Consider the following 26,026-nt stretch of genomic DNA (forward strand, 5'->3'; position numbering starts at 1 on the left):
AAGAGGGGTATGAGAATGACCCACTTCTCAATGATCCTCCTGAGGACATTAACCTTGAATAAAAGAACAGCTTTTGGACTCAAGCACATCATCTCTATGTACCTGAATCTGCTCGGGTGGAAGCCCTCAAATTAGTTCATGACGCTAAACTTGCAGGACATTTTGGGATTTCTAAGACAGATTAACTTTTGTCACGTTCCTTTTGGTGGCCTAGTTATAGGAAAGATGTCAAACGCTATGTGGCCTCCTGTTTGACGTGTGCACGCCATAAGACACCCCGAGCTTCTCCTTTGGGGTTACTCCAGCCACTTCCTGTTCCATCAAGACCTTGGGAGTCAATTTACCTCCCTCAAAAGAAATTACCACTATCTCGGTAGTTGTCGACCATCTAAGATGGCTCATTTTATACCTGTTAAGGGGGTACCTTCTGCTGAACAAACTGCGGAGTTGATGGTTCGAGATGTTTTTAAACTACATGGAATTCCTGATTATGTGGTATCTGACAGAGGAGTACAGTTCACGTCAAAATTTAGGAAAAGCTTTTGTTCAGCTTTAGGTGTAACAATTAACCTGTCCTCTGCTTTTCATCCTCAGTCTAATGGTCAGATCGAGAGGACCTAACTTTGGAGCAGTACCTTCGGTGTTTTGTCAGCTATCTTCAGGATGACTGGGTGGACCATCTTCCTACGGCAGAGTTTGCCTATAACAATGTTAAACATAGCTCCACCTCCCTAAACCATTTTTCCTCAATACGGGGTATCATCCAGTTTTTATTCCTGATCTCCCTATCGCAACTCCAATTCCTGCTGTTGCCAACAGATTAACTACATTGCAGTAGATTCAGGCAAAGATGATCGAGACTTTGGGGGAGGCTCAGAAATGTTATAAAAAGGCTGCCAACAGACATTGCAGATCACTTCCTATCTCATGTGGGCGACAAGGTTGGCTATCAACAAAACCTGAAGGTTCATGTTCCATCTGCAAAGTTGGGCCAAACGTTTGTGGGACCTTTCCAGATTTCTGCTCAGATCAACCCAGTCACCTTTCACTTAAAGCTTCTGGACAGTATGAAGATTCACCCTGTTTTTTACATATCACTATTCAAACCATTTCATGAAAATCCTTTCTCTGGAAGAATTCTTCCATCTCCTCCACCTGTTGAGGTACAGGGTGAAGAATACATGGTGGAAAAGATTCTTGACTCTAGGATGTTTAGAAAAAAAATGCAATATCTTGTCCAATGGGAAGGATATGGGCAAGAGAATTCTTGGGAGACTGAGGAAAATGTTCATGCTCCTAGATTAACAAGAGAATCCCACCAGAGGTTTCCCCACAAACCTGGTCCTAAGACATCCATGGGACACCCTGTGAGGAGGGGAGTATTGTCAGAGCCTGGGTCCAAACCTGGGCCTTCTGCAGCGAGTAGCAATGTTTCTTTTGGCTGAGCCACCTGGAATGCTGGACAGCTCCCCAATTATTTGGATGATCCTACCTTGACCTTGTTTGTCATGAACCTTGAACCCCTTGCTCCTCCCATGACCTTCCTGATATAAACCACGTCTCTGCACTTCCTGTTTGCCAGATTAATGTGCTCTCCAGCCATTATCTTGCTCCTTGCCTTCTGTTACCCATATTTTGCTACCACTCGTTATTGACCCTTAGCTTGTTCTCAACTACGCTTCTGCCTGATCCCAACCTGCGACTGCTTATTACCGACCTTGGCTTGTTTACTGATCACCCTTTCGTTTGATCCTTACCTGCTTAATACGCTTATGGACCTCCACTTGCTCACCTCCTGGTGGGGTGATCCTGAGGACCATGACCTAACACAGCAAAATCCATCTCCACCATTAGGAGCTCTGGTGAACACTGGTTGGTACTTAGACTCCGCACCTTGGGTGACCCACTTGTCTGCCACGGTGACCTGCCTGTGTACATATCCTGCTGGTTTCAGGCGAGCCTTTCCACCGCTATAGCAACTGGTCTTTGAGCCTGACCCTTGATCATGACACAAGGCCTCAGGTACCCACAATATTGGCAGATGTTGCCTGATGAGGGTTGGATCTCAGGAGGTGACCTGGGCAATGTTCCCTGATGACCATGTGGTGGAAATGCTTTGGGTAAAGTCTAGGTTTGTAGCGTCATCTTCTGTACACTGACTTTACTATTTACTTCAGGTGGGTGGATTACTGCAATAATTTTTTGATTGTAAGATTTGCTGCACTATAGTTTGCCCCTTTTTTCTGTCTTTACGTCATATGAATGGAGCCAAAGCAGACCGAAGTAGCTATATTATTGCTAGATCACCATGAGGTGTATTTCATCTCTATATGCTGCGGTCTTTCCATCTGTCTGGAGCCATATCAAACCTAAATTGCCATTGGGGATAGTGTTGCTGTATCACAGCAAAGTGCAAATGATCTCTGTTTATTGAGATCTCAATTTGATAAGGAGTGTGTGAGTAATGGTATCATTAACTTGGAAAGCACTTCTCATTCAGAAAAATTCACAGTTCGATATTGCCAACTTTGGGATTTCTTGCGCTCTTTCACATATACAGACTTTTACTAAGCTTTGTTCTCATGCTTAATTTTTTTCTTATTTTTGCACAGGTAGGTATTCCAAAAGGGAGCAGAAATCAGCATTCCGTGTGGTTATTTTGAGATACTTTCTCAATGCTGAACAGGAGGAAAGAGAGAACAGAGTGCTCATGACCCTACACCCAGTGGCTGATATCTGCAATTCATCTCGCAGCATTAACTAGTTTTGCCATAAAACCAGCAGTTTATGAAACTCTGAGAGGCACCCAGTAGGGCAAAGACGTTAGCTTCCACTACTCACCCCAATTGGCCTATTAAACAGAATGGATCTTCAGACAGGAGCTGATGCAATGTCAACAACTCTGGAAAGTAATTTAGTCTGAAAAGCACCACAAGTGGAGCCCAGTGCCCAAAGGTTACATTCTAGGCTAGACCTGCACATCTAGAGAAGTAAGGTCGGGGTATGGCACTCCAAAATCTGACTGAGGAAAGGGCATGCTGGATAGCTCTACTGTAGAAACATACTAAAGCAGTGATTTAGTGAATAATCTTGACTGAAGTGAAAAGAAAAATCCAGCAACACTAAAGAGATCATGGTAAAACAGATTGGATAGACAGCAATGGAAGCCTCTATGTCTTTCAATAAAAGCACATGTGGATGATATTTCGTTTGATAAAGCAATGGCAATAAACGGTGGGATTCCTTTGCTTTTTTGTTTTGTAATGCTTGTAACCAAAAATATGAAAACACCTGTCTGTATGGATCCACACGGTCAGTCTACACGCAGTGGTGCAGTTCCACATTCCATCAATATAGTCAATCTGTCTCAAGACAGGAAATACCACATTTGCATTCCATAAACCTGACATAGCAGAATTTGTCACAGTTTGCTTTGTGCAAGTCAAATAGAGATCTATACTGAAGGAAATACAGGGGTGCCAGGGCTGCCTAAGAATATAAATTTTCTGGCTTTTTAGCTTCAGTACTTTCCAGGTCATTGATATGAACGAAATGCAACATGAAAGATGTCTAGGAGATATAGAAAACATCCAGTGTACATGAGGCCTTAAAGTAGAGGCAAAATGTTTCCCCCCCCCCCCATTTTAGAGTAAGGGAGGGTTACAAACTATCAGCTTTTTTTGCCATCTGTGTCCCATTTGGGTAGATTCCATTCACTTCCTGTCCCATAATCAAAACCGGAAGCTTCATGCTCCCTTGCACATTTTCTGGCTCTCAAGTAATGCATGTTCAACAACTAACCCAGCAATGACAGGAACTGTTAACATATACAGTTGTGTTCAAAATAATAGCAGTCAGACATCACTAACCTGATCAATCACTGTTTTTGGTAGAAATGATATTTCTACATGGCAAATAATTTACTAGCAGGTGTAGTAGAGTAATAGAAATCCAACAGACCCAACAGTCATGACATGCATGCTGCTGATTCTGTGTAATTGAATCACTAATTGAAAGGGGCATGTTCAAAATAATAGCAGTGTGGAGTTCTATTAGTGAGGTCATTCATTCTTTGAAAAACAGGTGGCAATTATTGCCCTTATTTAAGGAAGGAAGGCAGAAAATGTTGTACATACTGGTTACAGTGCATTTCTCTCTGTAATTCTGAGGAAAATGGGTCGTTCCAGACATTGTTCAGAAGAACAGCGTACCTCGATTAAAAAGTTGATTGGAGAGGATAAAACATATAAAGAAACGCAGAAAATGATAGGCTGCTCAGCTAAAATGATCGCAAATGCTTTAAAATGGCAACCAAAACCTGAAAGATGTGGAAGAAAGCGAAAAACTACCATTCGAATGAATAGAATAGCCAAAATGGCAAGGACTCAGCCAACAATCAGCTCCAGGAAGATCAAAGAAGGTCTAAAGTTACCTGTGAGTACTGTTACAATTAGAAGACGCCTATGTGAAGCCAAGCTATCTGCAAGAAGCCCCCGCAAAGTCTCACTGTTGAAAAAAAGATGTGCTGAAGAGGTTACAATTTGCCAAAGAGCACATTGACTGGCCTAAAGAGAAATGGCGCAACATTTTGTGGACTGATGAAAGTAAGATTGTTCTTTTTGGGTCTAGTGGCCGGAGACAGTTTGTCAGATGACCCCCAAACACTGAATTGAAGCCACAGTACACTGAGAAGACAGTGAAGCATGGTTGTGCAAGAATCATGATATGGGGATGTTTCTCATACTACAGTGTTGGGCCTATTTATTGCATAGCAGGGATCATGGATCAGTTTGAATACATCAGAATACTTGAAGAGGTCATGCTGCCTTATGCTGAAGAGGAAATGCCCTTGAAATGGGTGTTCCAACAAGACAACGACCCCAAACACACCAGTAAACGTGCAACATCTTGGTTCCAGACCAACAAGATTGACGTTATGGAGTGGCCAGCCCAATCCCCGGATCTTAATCCAATAGAAAACTTGTGGGGTGACATCAAAAATGCAGTTTCTGAGGCAAAACCAAGAAATAGAGAAGAACTGTGGAATGTAGTCCAATCATCCTGGGCTGGAATACCTGTTCACAGGTGCCAGAAGTTGGTTGACTCCATGCAACACAGATGTACAGCAGTTCTCAGAAACAGTGCTTATACAACTAAATATTAATTGATTCAAAGGAAAGCAAAATCTTCAAACGTTTTTCAGTTTATATAGTGAATGTTTGAGTTTGTAAAGAAGAATACAAACACTGCTATTTTTTTGAACAGTCTAATATTCACTTTTCTTCAATTTTTTTTTTAGAGGATCAACACAAATGTGATATACTTTTCTTCATGTTTTGATTTGGAATAGAATGTGTAGTGTTCCCAATGCATTTGTGTGTATGGAAATAAAAGCTATTAGAAGGATTTTGAGCTTTATTCACTTTTTTCAACACACTGCTATTATTTTGAACACAACTGTAAATGTGAAGCCTGTCATTGCTTACTTTTTTCAGAAAAAGCTAGGGGCCTGGAGGACATGCATTTCCTTCAGCAAGTGAACTAAAAACTCCCAAATCCACATGCTTATTCTAGGGGACTGGTAAACACAGCAGATTCCAGGTTTCTCTTAGGACCTTAAAATGTTACTAAACCCACAACAATAAAATCAGTGTGTAAAGCATGCTTGTTATAATCGCTGTGGAACCTAAGGGGTTAATCCCCTGCCTTGTGTAAAAAGACTGTTTGATTCGGTCTTCTCTGATCCTCCCCTTCTACTGTGCCCAATCCATCTGCTGATAGAACAGAGCCTTGGGAGCAAGCTGCACATAGATACATAGTCTGGCTGAAAAAAAAAAGACAAAAGTCCATCCAGTTAAACTTCTTCCCTGCCACGCTATAGCCAAAAGATGGCTACAGCATGGTTGTCTAGTTCTGGGACGACATCCATTCCAGAACACGCCCCCTTCTGCGCATGCCCCGCATCGCTGGTGATTGCTGTGTCCTATGGACACAGCTGATCACGTTATACTGTAAACGGACAATCACAGTGGCCTTTTACCACGTGATCAGTTGTGTCCAATGACACAGCAGTTCACCGCATAAATACAGTTGCCGGTTATCAGCTGTACTTTCCTCACACTGTCACAGCATAAGGAAAGTACTGCCGATAACCGGCAATTGTCAGAGAAGTGATGGCACTGATGATCAGTGCCCATCAGTGCCACCCACCTGTGCCCAGCAATTTTCATATGGGTACAGTGTTGTATGACTGCGCAATTGTCAAAGTGCAACAGCGCTGAAAGCTGAAAATTGGCCTATGCAGGAAGGGAGTCAGTAGGCAAGTGATTAAAAAAAAAAAAAGTTGTAATCCTACATCCACAGATGATCCAGAGGTAGGCAAAAAAAAAAAAAAACAAAAACAAAACCAGCAAAGCATAATCCAATTTACTCCTGCAGGGGAAAAAATTCCTTCCTGATCCCCCGAGTGCAATCAGATATTCCCTGGATCAACTTTACCTATAAATGTTAGTATCCAGTTATATATTCTGTGTATCCAAGAATCCAGGCCTTTTTCTAAAGCAATCCACTGAGCTGGCCAGAACCAACTCTTGAGGGAGTCTATTCCACATTTTCACAGCTGTTACTGTGAAGAAACCTTTCCGTGTTTGGAGATTAAATTTATTTTCCTCCAGACGTAAAGAGTGCCCCCTTGTCCTCTGTGATGACCTCAGGGTGAATAACTCTACACCGAATTCACTATATGAACCACTGATGTATTTATACATGTTGATCATATTCCCCCTTAACCACTTCCCGTCTAGCCACTGTTTATGAACGGCAGGACGGGACACCTCCATGAGCGGGTTGCCGTTTCTGAACGGCACCCTGCATCTGAGGCTTGTGCGCGGCTCCTAGAGTGCGCACCCATGAGCCCGATGATCGCCGAGTCCGATGGATACGGCAGATCACGTGACATGGTATAGGACCAATGAAATCAGTCCTATAGCATGTGATCAGCTGTGTCCAATAAGGAGAGTCTTAAGTGTAAACAAAAGCCGCATGGTGCGGCTTCCGCCTTCTTCTCCTCACACGGAGTTGTCTGTGAGAGGAGAAGGAGCAAATAAGGTAGTAGAGAACAAACTGCCCTCCACCTCAGTGACACCTGATCGCCCCACAAGTGTCCCTGATCGCCCAACAAGTGTCCCAGCAGTGTCCCTGATTGTCACAGTGTCCCTGATTGCCATACAAGTGGCCCAGCAGTGTCCCTGATCGCCAGTGTCCCTGATCGCCGCACAAGTGGTCCAGCAGTGTCCCTGATCGCCGTAGTGTTCCTGATCACCACAGTGGCCCAGCAGTGTTCCTGATCAGCACACAAGTGGCCCAGCAGTGTTCCCGATCGCCACACAAGTGGCCCCGATCGCCATACAAGTGGCCCAGCAGTGTCCCTGATCACCGCAGTGTCCCTGATCGCCGCACAAGTGATCCAGCAGTGTCCGATTGCCACAGTGGCCCAGCAGTGTCCCTGATTGCCACAGTGGCCCTGATCATTGCAGTGTCCCAGCAGTGTCCCTGATCGCTACAGTGGCCCAGCAGTGTTCCTGATCGCCATACAAGTGGCCCAGCAGTGTCCCTGATCACCGCAGTGTCCCTGATCGCCGCACAAGTGATCCAGCAGTGTCCCTGATTGCCACAGTGTCCCAGCAGTGTCCCTGATTGCCACAGTGGCCCTGATCATTGCAGTGGCCCAGCAGCGTCCCTGATCACCGCAGTGTCCCTGATCGCCACACAAGTGGCCCAGCAGTGTCCCTGATCGCCACACAAGTGGCCCAACAGTGGCCCTGATTGCCGCACAAGTGGCCCAGCAGTGTCCCTGATCACCGCAGTGGCCCGGCAGTGTTTCTAATTGCCACACAAGTGGCCCAGCAGTGTCCTGATCATCGCAGTGGCCCAGCAGTGTCCCTGATTGCCGCACAAGTGGTCCTGCAGTGTCCCTGATCGCCACAGTGTCCCTGATTGCCGCAGTGGCCCAACAGTGTCCCTGATTGCCACACAAGTGGCCCAGCAGTGTCCCAGGTCACCGCAGTGGTCCAGCAGTGTCCCTGATCGCCGCACAAGTGGTCCAGCAGTGTCCCTGATCGCCACACAAGTGGCCTAGCAGTGTCCCAGATCACCGCAGTGGCCCAGCAGTGTCCCTGATTGCCATACAGTGGCCCAGTGTCCCTGATCGCCTTACAGCGTCCCTGTTCATACAGTGTCCCTGATCACCGCCACACCAGTGGATCCTGTTCATCACCATCATCTGTGAGGAGAGAGATCCAGTACAGCTGAGTCATTTTCAGCCTTTGCACACAGTTTACACACACTCACAAAACATTCCCTGCCAGCTCACGGTATCTTTGATCTTTGCCCAACAGTGACTAGTGTGAACCAACCGCAGCCAGATATCTGTCCCTCACTGCAACACCATCATCCTGATCACTGCCATACCAGTGGGTCCTGATCAGTGTCAAAAATATGGCCAAAAGATCATACACAAGCGAGGAGGCATTTCAAATTCTGAGTATGACAGATGAGAGTGACAGAGAACTCTCACTGTCAGACTCAGATTCTGTATATGAACCAGTACACAGCAGTGGTTCAACCTCTGAATCAGAAGAAGAACGTGTTCCAACAAAAATAATGAGGAACTCCAATGAGCAGCAAGCAACCACCAGCAGCTCAATACCTTCCTCTGACATGGCTAGTACCAGCACTGTAAGTGCAAGTTCTAGTACTCAGGTGTCACGTCAGCCACCAAGGATTAGGGCCCATACTGCTGTCCCAGCTGCTCTTTTAAACCCTGTGTGGCTACCTTCATGATCAGGAGCACCTATAATTCCCCCATTCATAGCCCAACCAGGCATTCAGGCAGAAACCCAAAAATTTACAGCCATTGCTTTTTTCCATTTATTTTTCACGGAAGATTTTTTGAATTCAGTTGTGTACCAATGCAATATTTTCGCCCAGCAATTTATCACCCAAAATCCCATCTTCTGTTATGCTCTAACATTTTAGTGGAAATGCCTCACAGTTGAAGAATTTAAAGTGTTTCTTGGCCTTACATTTAATATGGGACTAAAAAAAAAACAAAAACCTGCATCCTTATTGGTCGAAAAATCCCATTCAACACATGCCGCTCTTTTCTGCCACTATGTCCAGGACCCGCTATAAATCTATTATGCACTTTTTACATTTCAACGATAATTCTCCCCAGAGATCACCCCGAGTATGACAAACTTTATAAAATTCGGCCACTGATCAATTATTTCAACAAAAAAATTTTCTGAAATATATTGTCCTGAAAAAAAACATGTGTCGACGAATCCCTAATCCATTTCACTGGGAGGCTCATCATAAAACAGTACATTCCAAGTAAACGGGGTGAAGATGAACAAACTCTGCAAAAGGGCCACAGGGTATGTGTACAAGTTCCGTATCTACGAAGGAAAGGACAGTCAGCTAGAGCCCCCTGAATGCCCAGCCTATATGGGGAGTAACGGAAAAGTTGTCTGGGACCTGGTATACCCCCTCTTCAATCAGGGGTACCACCTTTACGTGGACAATTTCTACACAAGCCTGCCCCTTTTCCGCCACCTTTATCTCAAGAACACTGTAGCCTGTGGCACAGTTCGACCCAATCGGAAGGGCTTTCCACAACAATTGGTTGCCACCAGGCTAAACAGGGGGGAGTCAACTAGCTTGAGAAACGGAGATCCTGGCCCTTAAGTGGTGAGACAAAACGGGATATGTATGTCCTTTCATCTATCCATAACAGCAGCTCATTGGAAATTCAAGGAAGTCGCGGTCCCATCCGAAAACCCTGATGCATACATGAATACAACCTGTTCATGGGGGGAGTGGATTTAAATGATCAAATGTTACAGCCCTACATACCCAACAGAAGATCAATCCACTGGTATAAAAAAGTATCCTTCTACCTTTTCCATATGGCCCTGTACAATTCCAACATCGATTTCCAGAAGTCCACACAAAGAACTGTCACCTTCTTACAATATCAGGAAGAGATTATCACATCCCTCATATCAAGGAAGACCCGTACCTGAACAAATTTGGTCTGATGCAGTGAGCCGATTGCATGAAAGACATTTCCCCGATATTGTCCCTCCTACTGAAACAGACCGCTATCCTCAAAAGAGATGTCGGGTATGCTCCAAAAATAGAATTCGATCTGACACCCGATACTACTGTCCCCAGTGTCCCTCAAAGCCTGGTCTCTGTATAGAAGAGTGCTTCCGTATCTACTATACCGCACTACATTATTAGTGAAGCACGGTGAAGATATATCTCTTTGTCCTCTATCTGCTATTTCCCTGCCACGTTTCTGCCTGTTGCCTGAATTCATTTTCCTGCCTTCCATCTGAACTGACCTCGGCCTGTTAAATCGACCATGCCTCTGCCTGAACTGACCTCGACCTGTTAATCGACCATGCCTCTGCTTGCTGCCTGAACTGACCTCAGCCTGTTAATCGACCATTTTTTCTGCCTGCCTCCAGGACTGATCTTTTGCCCTCCCACTTTAGTAGTGGGATTCAAGACAACACAGGGGTCTCGCTTATGTGAGGGGATCCAGAGTAGTGTTTCCGAGCAGAGAAAACTTTGTTTTCTTTGGTTTTTGTAATTCCCGGATCAGGGTCTGGAGACCAGAGGCTTCGAAGAGATTTGGGTGGGACGAAGCCTGTACCCCTTTTTCCAGTCTTACCCAACCAAGGCCCTAAGCTTAATGTTTCTGCCTGGACCAATCCTTTTACCACATCTCTGCTTGCTGTATTGACTGTGGCCTTTTTATGGACCATGTTCCTGTCTTCTTCCTGCACCACTGCTTTGCCTGTTTGCTCACCACGTCTATGCATGACACCGGTACTGACCCATCTGCACATCCCACTGGCTACCTTCCTGTGAGACACTGGTGCCACCCATCCTCTGCACTGAAACCACAGGTACTCTGGTTTATCTTTTGTTCAACTTCTTGGTGAATGAACATAGTGCTATGTGGGCAGCCACGTACTAGTAGGTTAAGCTTTTAGGAACATGCTGTAGGTGAAGCTACACTATGCTTTACTGATATATAATGTTTGCTGATTTTTGTGATACACAGGTTGCAATGACCAGTAATCAGTCCAAACACTGAAAATGTCTTACACATGTGGTATCCCCATACTCAGGAAAAGTAGCAGAATGTGTTTTGATGTGTTATTCTAAGAATGCCTATGCAGTGTGTTAGAAATATCTTATTATTGGTAACATTACATTAAAAAAAACCTAATTTTTTTCCACATTTTCTAAAAATTTGTGTAAAAAAATTAAGTCTTCAGAAGACTTTGCTGCTCCAGGACCTCAAAAATTGTGATAGTCAATAAATTAGATGTGTAATTTTTGCCCTTCATATGCCTAACGGTGCTTATTGGATGTGGGGCCCCTCTATTTGGCTAGGCTGTGAAAAAGTCTTGCACGTGTGGTATCGTTATACTCAGGAAGAGTTAAAGAATGTGTTTTGGGGTGTCATTTTAAGTATGCCTATGCAGTGTATTAGAAATATCTTCTAAATTGACAACTTTGCGTAGAAAAAAATACATTCATTTTCTTTTCAGATATTCCAAAAACCTTTGGCAAAAAATGAAGTCTTCAGAAGACTCCCCATGCCTTTTAAAACATACTTTGTGGTGTTTGCTTTCCAAAATGGGGTCATTTTGTGGATAATTCCACTGTCCTGATCCTTCAGCACCTCCAAAACGGCAATAGGTAGTTTTTACCCTTAGAACGCTAACAGGTGCTTATTGGATGTGGAGCCCCTCTATGTGGCCAGACTGAAAAAGTCTCACACAATTGGTATCGCCATATTCAGCAGAAGTTAAAGAATGCATTTTGAGGTGTAATTTTAAGTATGCCTATGCTGTGTAATAGAAATATCTCATAGATTGACAACTTTGCGTAAAAAAAAATACATTTTCATTTTTTCACATTTTTCAAAAACTTGTGGCAAAAAATGAAGTCTTCAGAGGACTCCCCATGCCTCTTAAAACATACCTTGGGGTGTTTGCTTTCCAAAATGGGGTCATTTTGTGGGGTAATTCAATTGTCCTGGTGATCCAGGACCTCCAAAACTGTGATAGACAGTCAAGAAATTAGATGTGTAATTTTTGTCCCTAGAACGCCTAAGGGTGCTTATTGGATGTGGGGCCCTTCTATGTGGTTAGGCTGTGAAAAAGTTTCCCACATGTGGTATCGCCATACTCAGGAAGAGTAGCAGAATGTGTTTTGGGGTGTAATTGCAAGTATGCCTATGCCGTGTAAGAGAAAACACTTGTTAAATGACAACTGTGGAAAAAAAAAAATTTTTGTTTACTTTTATTTCCTTACAAAATTGGCAAACAATTACTTAAAAAAACTCTCCATGCCTCTCATTAACCTCAGACTGTCTACTTTCCAAAAAGGGGTCATTTGGGGGGTATTTGTACTGTCCTGGCATTTTAGGGCCCCAAGAAATTATATAGGTAGTCAGTGCATCAGGATTGATACATTTTCAAATATATATATACCGTGGTCTGTGGACTCTATAACTTTTACAAAGACTAAATACACACTGATTTGGGTTATGTCTACCACAAAAATGTAGCACAATGCATTTTGGCCTAAATTTATGAAGAAAGTATATTTGCAAAATTTTGTATCAAAAACTAAAAAAAAACAAAAAAAACAAAAAACTTATTTGCAAAATTTCAGTCATTTTTCTAGCAAAAAATAAAAACCCCAGTGGTGATTAAATACCACCCAATTAAAGCTCTATTTGTTTGAAAAAAAATGATGATTTCATTTCATTTGGATACAGTGTCGTATGCCTGAGTAATTGTAATTAATTGTAATTAATTAATTGTAATTGTATCAAAAACTAAAAAAAAACAAAAAAAACAAAAAACTTATTTGCAAAATTTCAGTCATTTTTCTAGCAAAAAATAAAAACCCCAGTGGTGATTAAATACCACCCAATTAAAGCTCTATTTGTTTGAAAAAAAATGATGATTTCATTTCATTTGGATACAGTGTCGTATGCCTGAGTAATTGTAATTAATTGTAATTAATTAATTGTAATTGTAATTCACAATGTGAGTGCTGAAAGCTGAAAAATTGGCCTGGACATGAAGAGGGGTGAAAGTGTCTGGACATGAAGTGATTAAGCTCCTCTTCTCAAGAGAGAATAAATTCAGTTCCTCTAATCTTTCCTCATAGCTGAGCTCCTTCAGGCCTCATCAGTTTGGTTGCCCTTCTCTGTACTTTCTCCAGTTCCCCAATGTTCTTTTTGTGAATTGGTGCCCAAAATTGAACTGCATATTCCAGATGAGGTAATACTAATGATTTGTGCCGGGGTAAAATGATATCTTTCTCTGGAGTCTATACCTCTTAATACAAGAGAAGATTTTGCTCACTTTAGAAACCGCTTAGTTTGGTGTGTATTGCTAGAGAGTTTTTTTCTTTAACCTGGGAGGGTGCATGTGATCAGCACAGGACCAATCAGCACTGTCCAGACAGAGGGTCAGGGGTTATGCAGCCTCAAAGGACAATCAGGGGAGAATGAAAACTCCTCCTAAAAGCTTTAACCAGTGCACTGATATAAGTCACAAGACTGCTCTTACTGCTGATGAGTAAAGGTGTTTAGCAGTTTATATTTACTAAAACAATTGCATTTCCATGTGTTGTGTACTGTGGGATATCGTAAATTTACTAAAACAATTGCATTTCCATGTTCTGTGTACTGTGGGATATCAGATAGAGAATGCAGGGTCCTGGGTTTAGTAACACTCTAAGGCCCGGTTCACACTGATGCAAATTCTATGTTGATTAGATCTGATCAGGCATAGATTTGCACGTCATCTGAAAAAACATTGTTTTCAATGAAGGCCATTCACATCTATGTAATGCGATTGTGAACTGGTTATATAAATAAAAAAAAAAAAAAAAAAAAAAAGGGTCCTCTGCAGTGGAAATTTCATCATGTAAACATCAATGCAAATCCTGCTGTTTGAAGGCAATTTTTGCATTGAGGTCGATGGGAGGCTTATCAGAATCACACCTGAACTGCTGAATAATTTGCATCAGAATCATGCCTGAGACACACAAATCCACCTCTGAACTCACACCAAACACACAGTCAAAAACAGATCGAATTCACACTGTAACAGAGTGAACAGGGCCTAAAAACTGTTTTTTTTTTTTTTCATGTGTATGCAGTGTATCAAACCAGGGCTGGACAAAATCACTAAAATCACTGAATCACTACAAAAGCTACAGCTTGCAGCATAGTTAGTTTCCTTTACTTCTACTAAATGCATGTTTCCTATTTAGGCTATGTACAAACAAGCTTTTTTTTTCATCTTGGCTAGTAAAAGCCAGTCTGATGAACACCAGCCTCAACAAGCGCTCACGTGCTTAAAGCCAAACTTCACCTTTTTCAGAAAATAGCCTATGCAGTCAAAGGGTACCAGTAGATATTAAAAAGCTGTGCAGTCGGTAAAATGTTCATTAACTATATTGTAATATCTGTAGACCATTTGGGCCACCCCGGAACACGGCTGAATAACTCCCAGGTAGCAATTAAAAAAAAAAATTAAAGCAAGTTTACTTAGATTAAAAAAAAACATGAGTATAACCGCTTGCCTACAGGGCACTTATACCCCCCCTTCCTGCCCACACCAATTTCCAGCTCTCGGCGCTGTCACGCTTTGAATGACAATTGTGCGGTCATGCAATACTGTACCCATATGAAATTTTTATCTTTTTTTGTGGCAGATATAGCTTTTTTTTGGTGGTATTTAATCACCTCTGGGTTTTTTATTTTTTCTTAAACCAAAAACCGCTGAAAATATTGAAAAAAAAAAGTTTTTTCTTAGTTTTTGTTATAACATTTTGTAAAAGGGTGATTTTTCTCCTTCACTGATGTGAGCTAGTGAGGCTGCACTGATGGGCACTGATAGGTGGCACTGATGGGCATCGACAGGCATCACTGATATATGGCACTGACTGGCGCTGATAGGTGGCACTGGAAGGCAGCTCAGATTGGCACTGATATGTGGCATTGATGTGCACTGGTAGGCACTGATATGTGGCACTGGCACGTAACACTGTTCAGCTCTGACAGCTGGCACTGATGGACACTGACAGGTGGCACTTCTGGGGCCACACTGATCATCAGTGCCCTGATGATCAGTGTACATGGCCCCTCCGCGGAATGCCGATTACCGGCTCTGCTCTCCTCTCCAGCTGTCAGCGTGACAGCTCGAGAGGAGAGAAATGCTGATAACCAGCATTTCCCTGTTTACATTTAATCAGCTGTGATTGGACACAGCTGATCACAAGACCGAGCCGACATCTTCGGCTCTTCCCGTAGATAGGTGATCCGCTGTGTCCGAGGTACACAGCGCACCGCCGATTGCTGCGCTGCGTGCTCCCTGAGCCGCGTTGAGAATGGGAGGACGTCAGAACGAGAGAACCACTTTGCGCCCGTCATTGGACTATATGGCGGGCGGGAGGTGGTTAAGGTTTTGTGCTTGTCACGGTGTACTTTCCTACTTTTAAATGTTGCTTTCTACTTTCCTGAATACATGTAAACACAAACAAACCTGTAAAACTGTGGTTAAAAGTCCACAAACAAAAATCTAACGTGCACATACAGACACATGTCTCCTTAGTGAGAACTAGCAGTAATTGGTAAAGCAGTAATTAGCAGAATTGGAAATGGAATGGAGCACCCTCCACTATTGGACACGTCGCGGACAGAAAGTGTTTTCCACCGTTTATTTGAAATCGGAACATTCCTTTAAAAGTGAAGATACTGTAGTGTAATGAGATATAAGTGTTCTTCCAAATGGATTACCTGTAATAGTCCAATTTCTTCAGCCACACAAACAAATCAGTACAAACAGGAGGCAGGAGTAAATTTAAACTTTACAGTATTGTGTTTTCTTCTATTTACAAAGAATTACAGTACATATTCAGAGAAGGGGCATGACCCACCTTCTACTAGTGACAGGAAATGCAAGAACCTAGTTACACAGAAAAATAAAAAAGGTACAAAAAGAAGAAAAAAAAAAGAAAAAAAAAAAATAGTGTGAGAAAACCTTTAACATCATACATGCCGCCATCCCAGCAAATGGACAGAACTGTATCCCATATCCAGTCAGCTATACTCAACTTCCATTTACACAGCAGGATGGTGTAGAAGGTCAGTGAGGAACTTCAAGAGATGGGTAGCACCAGTGAATGTCAAGTGATGGACATGGTGGTACACCAAGCAGGTTAGTTTGAGAGTTCAGTCTTTGAGAATCCATGACAGTGTCCATCTCTCAAGCCAAATAGGGTATGTAGAAATACAGACTGGAATAATCAGATGGCAGGGACCATGGAATGTCTTCAGTGCCTGGATGTGTGGTATCTGGATGTATGGTATAACTGTAGGATTGATCACCAGTATATTCGCAAGTAAAGTCAACACAACTTTTCTGCTAAGAGCTATGTATACTCATCTCTATAAAGTCAACCAACCCATAAGGGATCTCTTCTTATGCGCACTTGTCACAATTTTTGCTGCATGATAAAGAATGCCAACTAAAAGCTGCAATTAGCATAGCTACGAGACTTTTTTTTTTCTTTTTTTTTTTTTAAAACTTCAAGCTGACTTCACAGAAGTAATGATTTTACGCTAGAATTCTGAGTCACTTGACAAGACTCCAGTCTCAAACCATTGACATGCTCTCAGACTAAGACACAGACAAGATATTGCCTACACACAGCAAAGCACACACATACATACACACACTAAACAAAAAGGAACCCACACCACCTACGTGACTGAATAGCGGTCAGTGGTTACAACTTATCTAACATCTCTGCAGGGGGCAAGAGGTGGACATGTCAATTGGTAGAAACAAAAAACGCACTTTGTGAGCAATGCAACTAAATGAAAAAAAGAAAAACATGAAAAAAAAAAAAAATCTGTCATTCATGCACTTAAAAGGGGTTTAAAATTGTAAGTCTACTTTATTGAAAAAATAATAAAGTGAGTCCTTTGCGCTCTGACCCATATTACTAAACAATAAACATAAAAAGTTCACAGAACTAAAAGGGCAGAACAAGGTAAAAAAAAAAAAAGAAGAGCAAAGACTCAGCTCATGTCATGGAGGCACTGGTACAAACACCAACAACACCATGACTTACAAGGTGGTTTAAAAACAGAATACAGTAAAAACACAAAGCACAGCTGCCGATAGCACCATGGTTCCCAGCTTAACACTGCTCAGATTCAACAAAAGGCAGATGTAAGCTTAATGTGCAGAAAGGAGGTTGACACAGCACAATGTGCACTTCGAACTGGGGTGGCCCAGTCATTGGCTACAGCCAAAAATGCCTGTTACAGCAGACTCAAGCTATTTTTCCCATTCCTCTAGACAGCTACCCTAGCGATCTTTCAAACATGTCATATGGTCTCTTACTTACAGCCTTGAGATATCCATTGGCTTAGCATCACCAGCCTACTTAAAATCTGTCACAAATTGTGCACTTCACTTGACTAATGATGGAAGAGGGGAAAAAAAATGCATGGAATGGGATGTCACTCCAAAACAAGGGATTTAAGTTAATATTTAGCTGCAGAGCTTGGCATATATATATATATATATATATATATATATATATATATATATATATATATATATATATATATATATATATATATATATATATATATATATATATCTCTATCTATATATCTGAAAGATTATCCTTCCAGTTAAAGGTTCCCAACCCTTGTTGCAGAATGCCCATCCATTGAGCAAGATCCCTCCTTCTAAACTCCACCCACCACAAAGGGTCTTATTCTGTTTCTCAATCCACTTGATCTTCACTGCAAAATAAGCAGGCTGAAAGATTTAGACCCATTTGATTGGCATGAGGGGGTGGGAAGCAAAGTCGTGAACTGAAGTGCACGTTATAAGAGAAGACGCGCACACACGCGCACACACACACACGCGCGCACACACACACTTAAACTTGCCAAACTTCTCTCATAACTGAAATATTAGATTTGGCTGGGGCTAGTTTAAAACCTGATTACCTAGGCTATAGTCCCCCCCCCCCCCCCCCATGTATTGTTCACTACTTTAAAGTGTATTTCTTAGAAATTAGGCAACCTTTGTCAAAAGGCAGAATAAGGATGTTTTCTGCCTAGTTCAATAGAAGGACTCATGTTAATGCTTAATACTGCAGTCCCATACTTGAACGTATCTAAATAAATGTAAATAAGCATTAACAGTAAAGTATGCGTTACAAAACATCCAATTTTTATAGTAAGAAAATCAGGCATGCAGTGACAGATCAAGAAGAGACCAATACTACTCAGTGACAATGGAACCCTCACCCAAAGAGCACACATCCAATTTTGAGGTCCCATTGGCATTAAAAGTTTCCTAAAAATCCTCAGCTTAAAATACTACATATCATTGTAATAAGGCACCTCTCTATTTCTCTGCTGCCAAGCTCCAGACTATTGTTTGTAGACTCAAAACATTGCCAGAAGTGCCTTATTGCTGTTTTTTTTTTTTTAATAGGCCACAGCCTTTTTAAAGGACAACAGTTGTCATTTCAAGAATACATAAATCCGTATTAGTGACAAGAAAGGAGCAGTTTGCGCTCAGTGATGGAAGGACCAAGTCTAACTGTAAAATGTCATCAGCTAAAAGCAAATCAAAATGTAACAGTCTGCATGCTGTGTTTACAGTGCAATTACACTGCATCTATTTTCTATACAGCCATGGCAGCTGAGTCCGCACAATGCTTTGCATTTTTCAAAACGTGATGAGGCACAAGTTCAATCTGAAGCTCTACAAGTTACTTCTTTTCAGGTGCAGTGCACACAGCAAGACCTTGAGAAGCGCTAGAAGGGGTTTGCGCCTGGCACTCTGTAGTAAGTTCCTGCCCAGCAGAAACACCTGCCCCTTGTCGATCAGAGAGAGACGTTTCTTCAATGCAGTCTATAGATGGCAAATATTTATCTTCTGAATGGTTGTCAGGTACTGGGCTGAAAGTTTTGCCAGATACAGAATGAAGCCTCTCTTTGGCGATCCTAGTTTGGTCTTTTGAAGTAGTGGGGGATGTTTGTATACAATATACAGGTTTCTTTAACCGTTCTGAGCTTTCAAATTTCTCTTCTGTGGCTGCCGTAGACAATATTCCTTCAAGGGTGCTTAGTTTCTCCTGAGATGTACGAATGGGCAATCTCTGGGAAGAAGACTTAGACTGCTCTTTGCTGTCCCAACCATCGTGATAATCATTAGCACGGCGAGGCCTCTCTTTTGTTAAACCAGTGCTCACTTTTTGGCAGGGATCTTTAGGCTCCTGTTTAGGTGTGACAAAAGTTAATTTTTTCTGTAAAGGAGTATTACATTTATCTGCAGAGGTATTACGGGGTAGTGTCCTAGGAGGTTGAGGTGTACTGTTAGGTTGAGGATCAAACTGGCTTTTTTTCACATAATCAGATTTGCCAGCTAGAACTTTGTCATCGGCCAAAACAGGTTTTCCTGCAACAGCCTGGTGTTTAACAGCAGCAGTCAAGAACACCTTCCCTGCCTCTGCTGGTAACTTTCCAGCTGAAGCCAACACGACTTTCCCTGCGTGTGTTCCTGTAGGAGATAGCAGCACTCTCCCAACTTGTGAAGAATTCTTTCCTACAGGGGCTAGCAGTACCTTCCCAGCAGACAGACTTTTCTTTCCTATAGAGGCCAGCAACAGTTTCCCAGTAGATAAAGATTTCTTCCCCAAAGAGGCCAACAGCAATTTTCCAGGAGGCAATGGCTTTTGTGCTGAAGAGGCCAGAATCAGCTTTCTACCAGTGGGTGACTTCTGGCCTGCAGAGGTCAAAAGTATTTTCCCAGCAGACAGGGACATTTTATCCGAACACCCAACTAAAACCTTTCCAGGGGGCTTTGTATTTTCCCCTAGAGCCAGGAATACAGGTTCTTGAGTACCAGTTAAAGAGGGACTCAGCAACACTTTTGTTAGTTTGCTTTTCTTATCAACTAAGGAAGGGCTTTTCTCCTTGGCACTGTCTGCTACAGCTTTTGTGGTAGAAGGTGGATGGATAGGATCACTCTTTCTGCTAGAAGAGGATTCAGATTCACGAATTTCACCTGGCTCCAAAGGATTAGGCCCACATGGGTCATGCTCAGTGCAGGATAATCGTCCATCAAGCTTGGAGATGAAGAGCATTCCCTCACGGTGAACTTTACAAAAGGAGCTGGGGCACATCTCACAGAAAGAAGCTGCCTCTTTGTTACAGATATCACACTGATGCCACGGACATTCCCACTTGCCTAAATGAAAAAAAAAAAGAAAATATCTGTCAAGAAGTTTATAAAAAGTTTTACAGTATGTGCCTAAATAAAACAAAAAGAAATAAAAAAAAAAAAGGTTAATTTAAGTGTCTCTCAAAACATCAGATGGAGCAAATAAAGGTTGCCAAATAAACTCTGTAAGAACCTTCCCTGGAACGTTAAGTTTATGTATTTTTTTTTTAAGGATACATATGATATTTATATGCCAGCAGCAGTAGTAGTAGTCTGTCACATTCACCACTTATCCAAATTTCTTCCTCAGTTCAAAAGTGTGCCAGGGGCATACCCCACCATTTAAAACTACATAGGCAAATCCAACACATTGAAGTTAAAATCGGTCTAAATACAAGAGGCTTTTGCATTCTTCCTTGAATCTTGGTATCATCAGATCTGAGCAGTAATCCAACATGGAACAACTAATGCACTTTGTGTGCAGGAGTTTGCCATAATAACGACTGGCTCATCCAACTCTCTCTCCTTGTGCAGGATGATTCGTCTTGTATCCACCCCCTTTGTCAAGTTATTTGCAACACAGTACTAATGTCATTGAAGATTTTAAAAAGGTAAAGGTTTTGTGTTTGGCATTAGGAGCACACAAAGTAAATTTATATCCTTTGTGACTAATGAGGATCATATTTAAATTAAAAATTTTATGCCAAAAGCCCATCTTTATTCCAATCCCTATTATGTCAGGAATTTTGTGCCAAAGTAGATGACGGTCTAAAATCATGGCAGGAGGTGTAATAGATTGTCAAATGTAAGTTATACATCTGGTTTCAGTAGAGCTCTGTTGCAATCTGTTTAATTTGTAAAGAGTATAATAGAGTGTTATACAGAACACGCTATAGTCAAGCAACAGTACAGGCAAATAATCAGTTACATAAAATGGAATTAATGGGTACAGTTAGAATTGCTCATATCCCTAATGCCTTTACAGTTTCCAAATAACATCTCATCATTTTTTAGTAGTGCAAGAAACCTGTATTCATTGGTCACCACTGAAGTATAAAGGACAGGTTAAAAGGGATAGAAGAGAAAAAGATAAGAGGAGCTAGTGGTAGGGAGAAATAGGGAGGATGGGATGGGTTAGAGGGGAGGTGCAGACACATTTGTCATTTAACCAGCGTTAAGCCAGGATCATATATTTGTGGGTTCAGAAATGCATGTAAAATTCCCACATCCACAAGCAAACCATGCTGCTTTTTAGCAAACACATGGAGCTGCTATTAATTCTTAATAGCACCCCCCACGCATCTGAAAGCACAGTGCGTTTTCCAGTGTGGGAAATCAGATGGTGCAAATGTAGCATGCTATTTCCATGTGGCTGCAATTTTTTACAAAAAAGGTACAAGGAACTTTTTCCTGCATTTCCCACAGGTACAGCAGATTATTCAAATGAATGGGCTGTGCCTGCACAATCGTAGGTATGAACCTAGCTTTAAAGTTGGCCATGTCAAATTTCATGATTTTTGACAAAGTCTGCTTGCCCACAGTAAAAATAGAATTTAAAAAGTTTAAATTGTATGTTATTACAGCCCCTTTTTCCATTGGTCTACATATGGAAGGAAGACTGGGCCCTGTTGACAGTTAAATAGAAATCATGCGTATCCCTTGAAGATTATGTAGACGTTAAGTGCATTGAAATAATTGGCTTAAAAGGAAAGGACATTAAAAGTTATAAACGTGGTGAAACTTTTAGTTTGGAGTTAACTAAACTTCCAGTGGTGGTAGTTTGTGGTTTCTTTGTAGTTTCAAAACTAGAGATTCCATTAGGAATAAGCAGATCACAAATGATCTCAAGCCACTTGGTTTCACAGAAGTTCATTCTTCCGGTTATCTTGGACAACACAAATATCTGCCTTGGTGCAGCCAAATTATAGATTTTCAATATACATTTTTTATACAGGTCAAATTTAAAAAATACACCTGACAGTATTAAACATTTGTCAGCATAAACATAGTGGTGTCCTTTATCTCGCTCTTCTCTCTTCCTATTTGCATTATAACTGTCCACCATCAGGGAGCAATGACCCCCCCCCACACACACACATACACATACACTGTAAAACACATTTAATTATTAGGGCATCACTAAAGGTTTATACGCAAGCATCAGTATAATACCTTTCAGGAATGTTTACTTACCAGCAGGTCTACGTGTTAAACTTAAGCAGTCAGCATGATAAACCTTGGGGCAACCTGTTTTTTTGCATGTAATAAGCTGCCCTCCATCTCCACAGCTGAAACATTCATCTTCATGCTCCTTAACCACTTCATTCTTTGTGCGTTTTATATACTTCCTCCTGGCCCGGTCTTCAGACACTGGCTGGTTCTTAAATATAGAAGCAAAATAGGCAAAGTCAGTCAGCTTTTGTCACTATGGTAAAGATAACTTTACAGAAAAGATACACAGCTAGGAGATCCACAACTGCAACTGGGAAAAACATTTTATATTAATAGAGTCCTGGTTACTGAATGAACACATTACAACAAAGTGTAAAGAAGGCTTGGAAGGAAAGGTGTCTACCACCCAAATATTTAAAGTAGACCTGAACCCCCCCCCCGTTTTAGATAACTTGAGAGTTATAACCTGTCAGTTTTTTTGCCATCTGTGTCCCATAGGTGAGATTTCTCTTCACGTCCTGTCCCATAGCCAAAACAGGAAGGGAGAGGAAATCCCTCCAAAGTGATGGAATACTGGGCGTCTCCAGAACTAGTGTCCTCCGCTATTACTGTTCTGATGTCAATCCAAAATGTAAAGATTTCCTTTGACTTTCAATGATAATGCTAAACTGGACAAGGGTACAGGTAGCAATAAAAACTGACAGATGTTCTAATCCTGCTCCACTTAATTAAAAAAAAGGGCAAGCTTTGACTTTAGTTACACTTTAAATACATTTGCCACTCTTCTACTCATCAAGTGACCAGCCAAGAATCACCCCTTCTCTCAGCTGGACATATGCCTTGCAATAAAAGTTATCAAACCAACTAAAGTGTGTAGCAAAAAAGAGAAAGCATGAAAAAGTAATTTAAACTTAAAAACAAAAAACAAAAAATCACAGCAAATACGGCATGGTTTAAAAAATGGGTTCTTTGAAAGGGCATGTGAGTAACAAATTGGACGAGCCATGGGGATAACATATATATTTCCTTTCTGCACCGTAATTAAAAAAAAAAAAAAAGCAAACACACCTTAGGTCTGACTCCTAGAAAACCACTGCAGTTTGGCGCGCCACATTTACACACGGTCTTTCCGTTTCCCAGACATTCCAAGTTATAGTTGAATGTTAATTCAGTACCTGAAAACAAAAAAGGTAAGAAAGCATTACAAAAAACTGGGAATTTTGACATACCTTGCTAGAGCTGACCCTATAGTGTACCCATATAAACCCTGTCCACTCCAAGAGACTCCAGTTTTTTGGCAATCAATAAGGAGCAATTAGGTTTTTTTATTTTAGCCTTAACTCTGATAACCTATTAATATTGTTGTGACTAATTTTATTGCTAGGTTCCTTTTATTGTTTTCCTACAATATTATTTTCCTAAACCATTAGTATTTTCGCTCTTTATTTTTTATATTTGTATTCCCTCTTTATGAGGTATATTGGATATCCGTTTTTACAACCCATCAGCTGGATTATATAGCTATAATTATTCTGGGCATATTAGTCCGCATATTTTGGCTAAATCTTTTTAAGTATACTCCGCATCACAGCCTGAGGAAGGAGCACACATGCTCTGAACGAGCCAGCCCATTGGCCTCTTCTCTACTCCTGCTTCCAGTGATGTCACCGCTGTCTCATTGATCCCCCAGCTTGGCTGGAGCCTTGGACACCACCAACATGACTGTTTCTAGGTCTGAGGAGACACCACAACCAGCGGTCTGGACAGGATCATCTTTAGAAGGTCTTATGTGACATGCGGCTCTTCCAGCTTTCCTTGTGAGTTGCCTTATTTGTGAATAAATTACCCTTACATGCTACACTCAGAAAGCACTGCTGTCCTTTTTTCTTTTTTATAGAAATGAACATAACGCCTTGTGGCTAACTCAATGCATAGCACTAAGTGCCAAGGTGAGTGCCCTGTGCAGAAACCAGTGCCCAAAGCCCCATTACAAGCTGTCCGGGCACAGCTCCTGAGGTTTTACAGAGGTTGTGCTGATGTGGTTACACTGCTTCTGTGTAGCCATTAGAAGACAGTAAGGGTTGACTACAGAATCAGAAGATAAAATAGGAGAAGTAAAACTAATGGAGCTGGTTTCTCTGGGAAAGAGAAGAGGTCAATCAACTACAAACACTAGCAAAAAACTAAGGACTCACGGAATGGGGTAAGGTTTTAGGAGACGCGCCCCAGGGGGCATGTCTTGCCAGTGTCCAATCATCTGAAGGAATGAGCCTATAACCCATGGCATATGAATACTTTCCCTATATTGTAGGATCGAGATACACTCTTCAATCTCCGCTACAAAAGTCCTCAGTACTTTCATCCAAAATACCCTTAAAAGCAGAGTTCTACCTGTTTTTTTTAACGTTATCCCTATCACAATGCCCACCCGCAGTGCATGAGTAAATGGTAAATTTTTTTTATTAATTGAAAGTACCTTCCCCTACATACACCCCCCCGCCCATAATTTTTGTGGCACTTCCGGTCCCACTCGCCTAGGGCGACTGCATCATCAGGCTATCCCATGGACTCCTGGGATATCTGTCATCGATCCCAGGAGTCTTTGTGCACCTTAAGCATCGAATATTGTGGTATTACCGCTCATGCCCGAGACAGCTAAGTGCATATTGGGTAGCCAGCTGCACCCAAAACCAGGAAATGCATAGGAGCAGATTTCAGATGCCAATATCTGCAATGACAGCTGCCAGTATACCCGGAGGATATGAATAACAAAAGATTTATCAGGTACATACTATGTGGACAGGTGTAGGAATATCCAAATTAGATGCTGCAAGTCACAGGAATCACAATGATGCTTTTATTACAATTCTGGATAGGAGACTGTAGCTCCTCTTTAAGGAGGCGAGGTTCTTCTTCTGAATCCTGAACTTTGTCATGGGGAATAGAGGAAGTGTAGCATTTGTAGTCTCTGGAAACCGAAGACTTGTGAAGTGCAGAGAGTTTTCCAAAATCAGAGAAATATGATTTTTGTCAGACAGGACGTATGGTGTATGCCTGAGAAGGAACTAGATTCAAATAAGGTGAGCACTGTCAAAATAGGACACTGCTCCAGGAAAAGGGAATAGCTATCAGCCTGAACGACAGTTTGAGTTTCACACCAAGAGGTGCAATGTAGTTACCTCAGGCTCCTACTACAAAGCTAAATAGCAGGAGAAAAAAATATCTTTAAATTGCTTGCACCAAGAAACAGTAGAGACAATGGCAGGGGTTACCACAATAAAAAGTGAACACCACCCAATCTTCTGCCTAAAACAATGCATAATGTGCTAGACACTGCAGATTGTGTTAAAAAAAAGCCAGTGGCAGGTGTTAACATGCAGGGAAACCATGTTTAACCTTGCTGGTCCTACTAGAGGTGCAGGCTTTGCTCATCACAGTGGTCATACCCTCAAAGTGGTCTCTTCAGGTGCTGGGAATCATACAAA

General features: G+C 41.8%; 1 protein-coding gene across 2 annotated transcripts in view; it reads right to left on the bottom strand.

The window, feature by feature from the left end:
* Positions 1–15,814: 15,814 nt before the first annotated feature.
* The window catches only part of NSD1 (nuclear receptor binding SET domain protein 1), a 79,454-nt gene continuing 69,242 nt past the window's right edge, over positions 15,815–26,026 (bottom strand). For both annotated transcript variants that reach the window (XM_089671154.1, XM_089671153.1), the window contains 3 exons: positions 23,610–23,716; positions 22,563–22,749; positions 15,815–20,396 (listed from right to left, as the gene is read on the bottom strand). In XM_089671154.1, the coding sequence (XP_089527280.1) occupies positions 18,916–20,396; positions 22,563–22,749; positions 23,610–23,716 (1,775 nt within the window). In that variant the 3' untranslated portion in view covers positions 15,815–18,915. The remainder of the gene's footprint in view (positions 20,397–22,562; positions 22,750–23,609; positions 23,717–26,026) is intronic.

Source organism: Staurois parvus, unplaced genomic scaffold (genome assembly GCF_062004578.1).
Source record: "Staurois parvus isolate SC_StPar_1 unplaced genomic scaffold, SC_StPar_1.0 ptg000099l, whole genome shotgun sequence".
NCBI classification, from domain to species: domain Eukaryota; kingdom Metazoa; phylum Chordata; class Amphibia; order Anura; family Ranidae; genus Staurois; species Staurois parvus.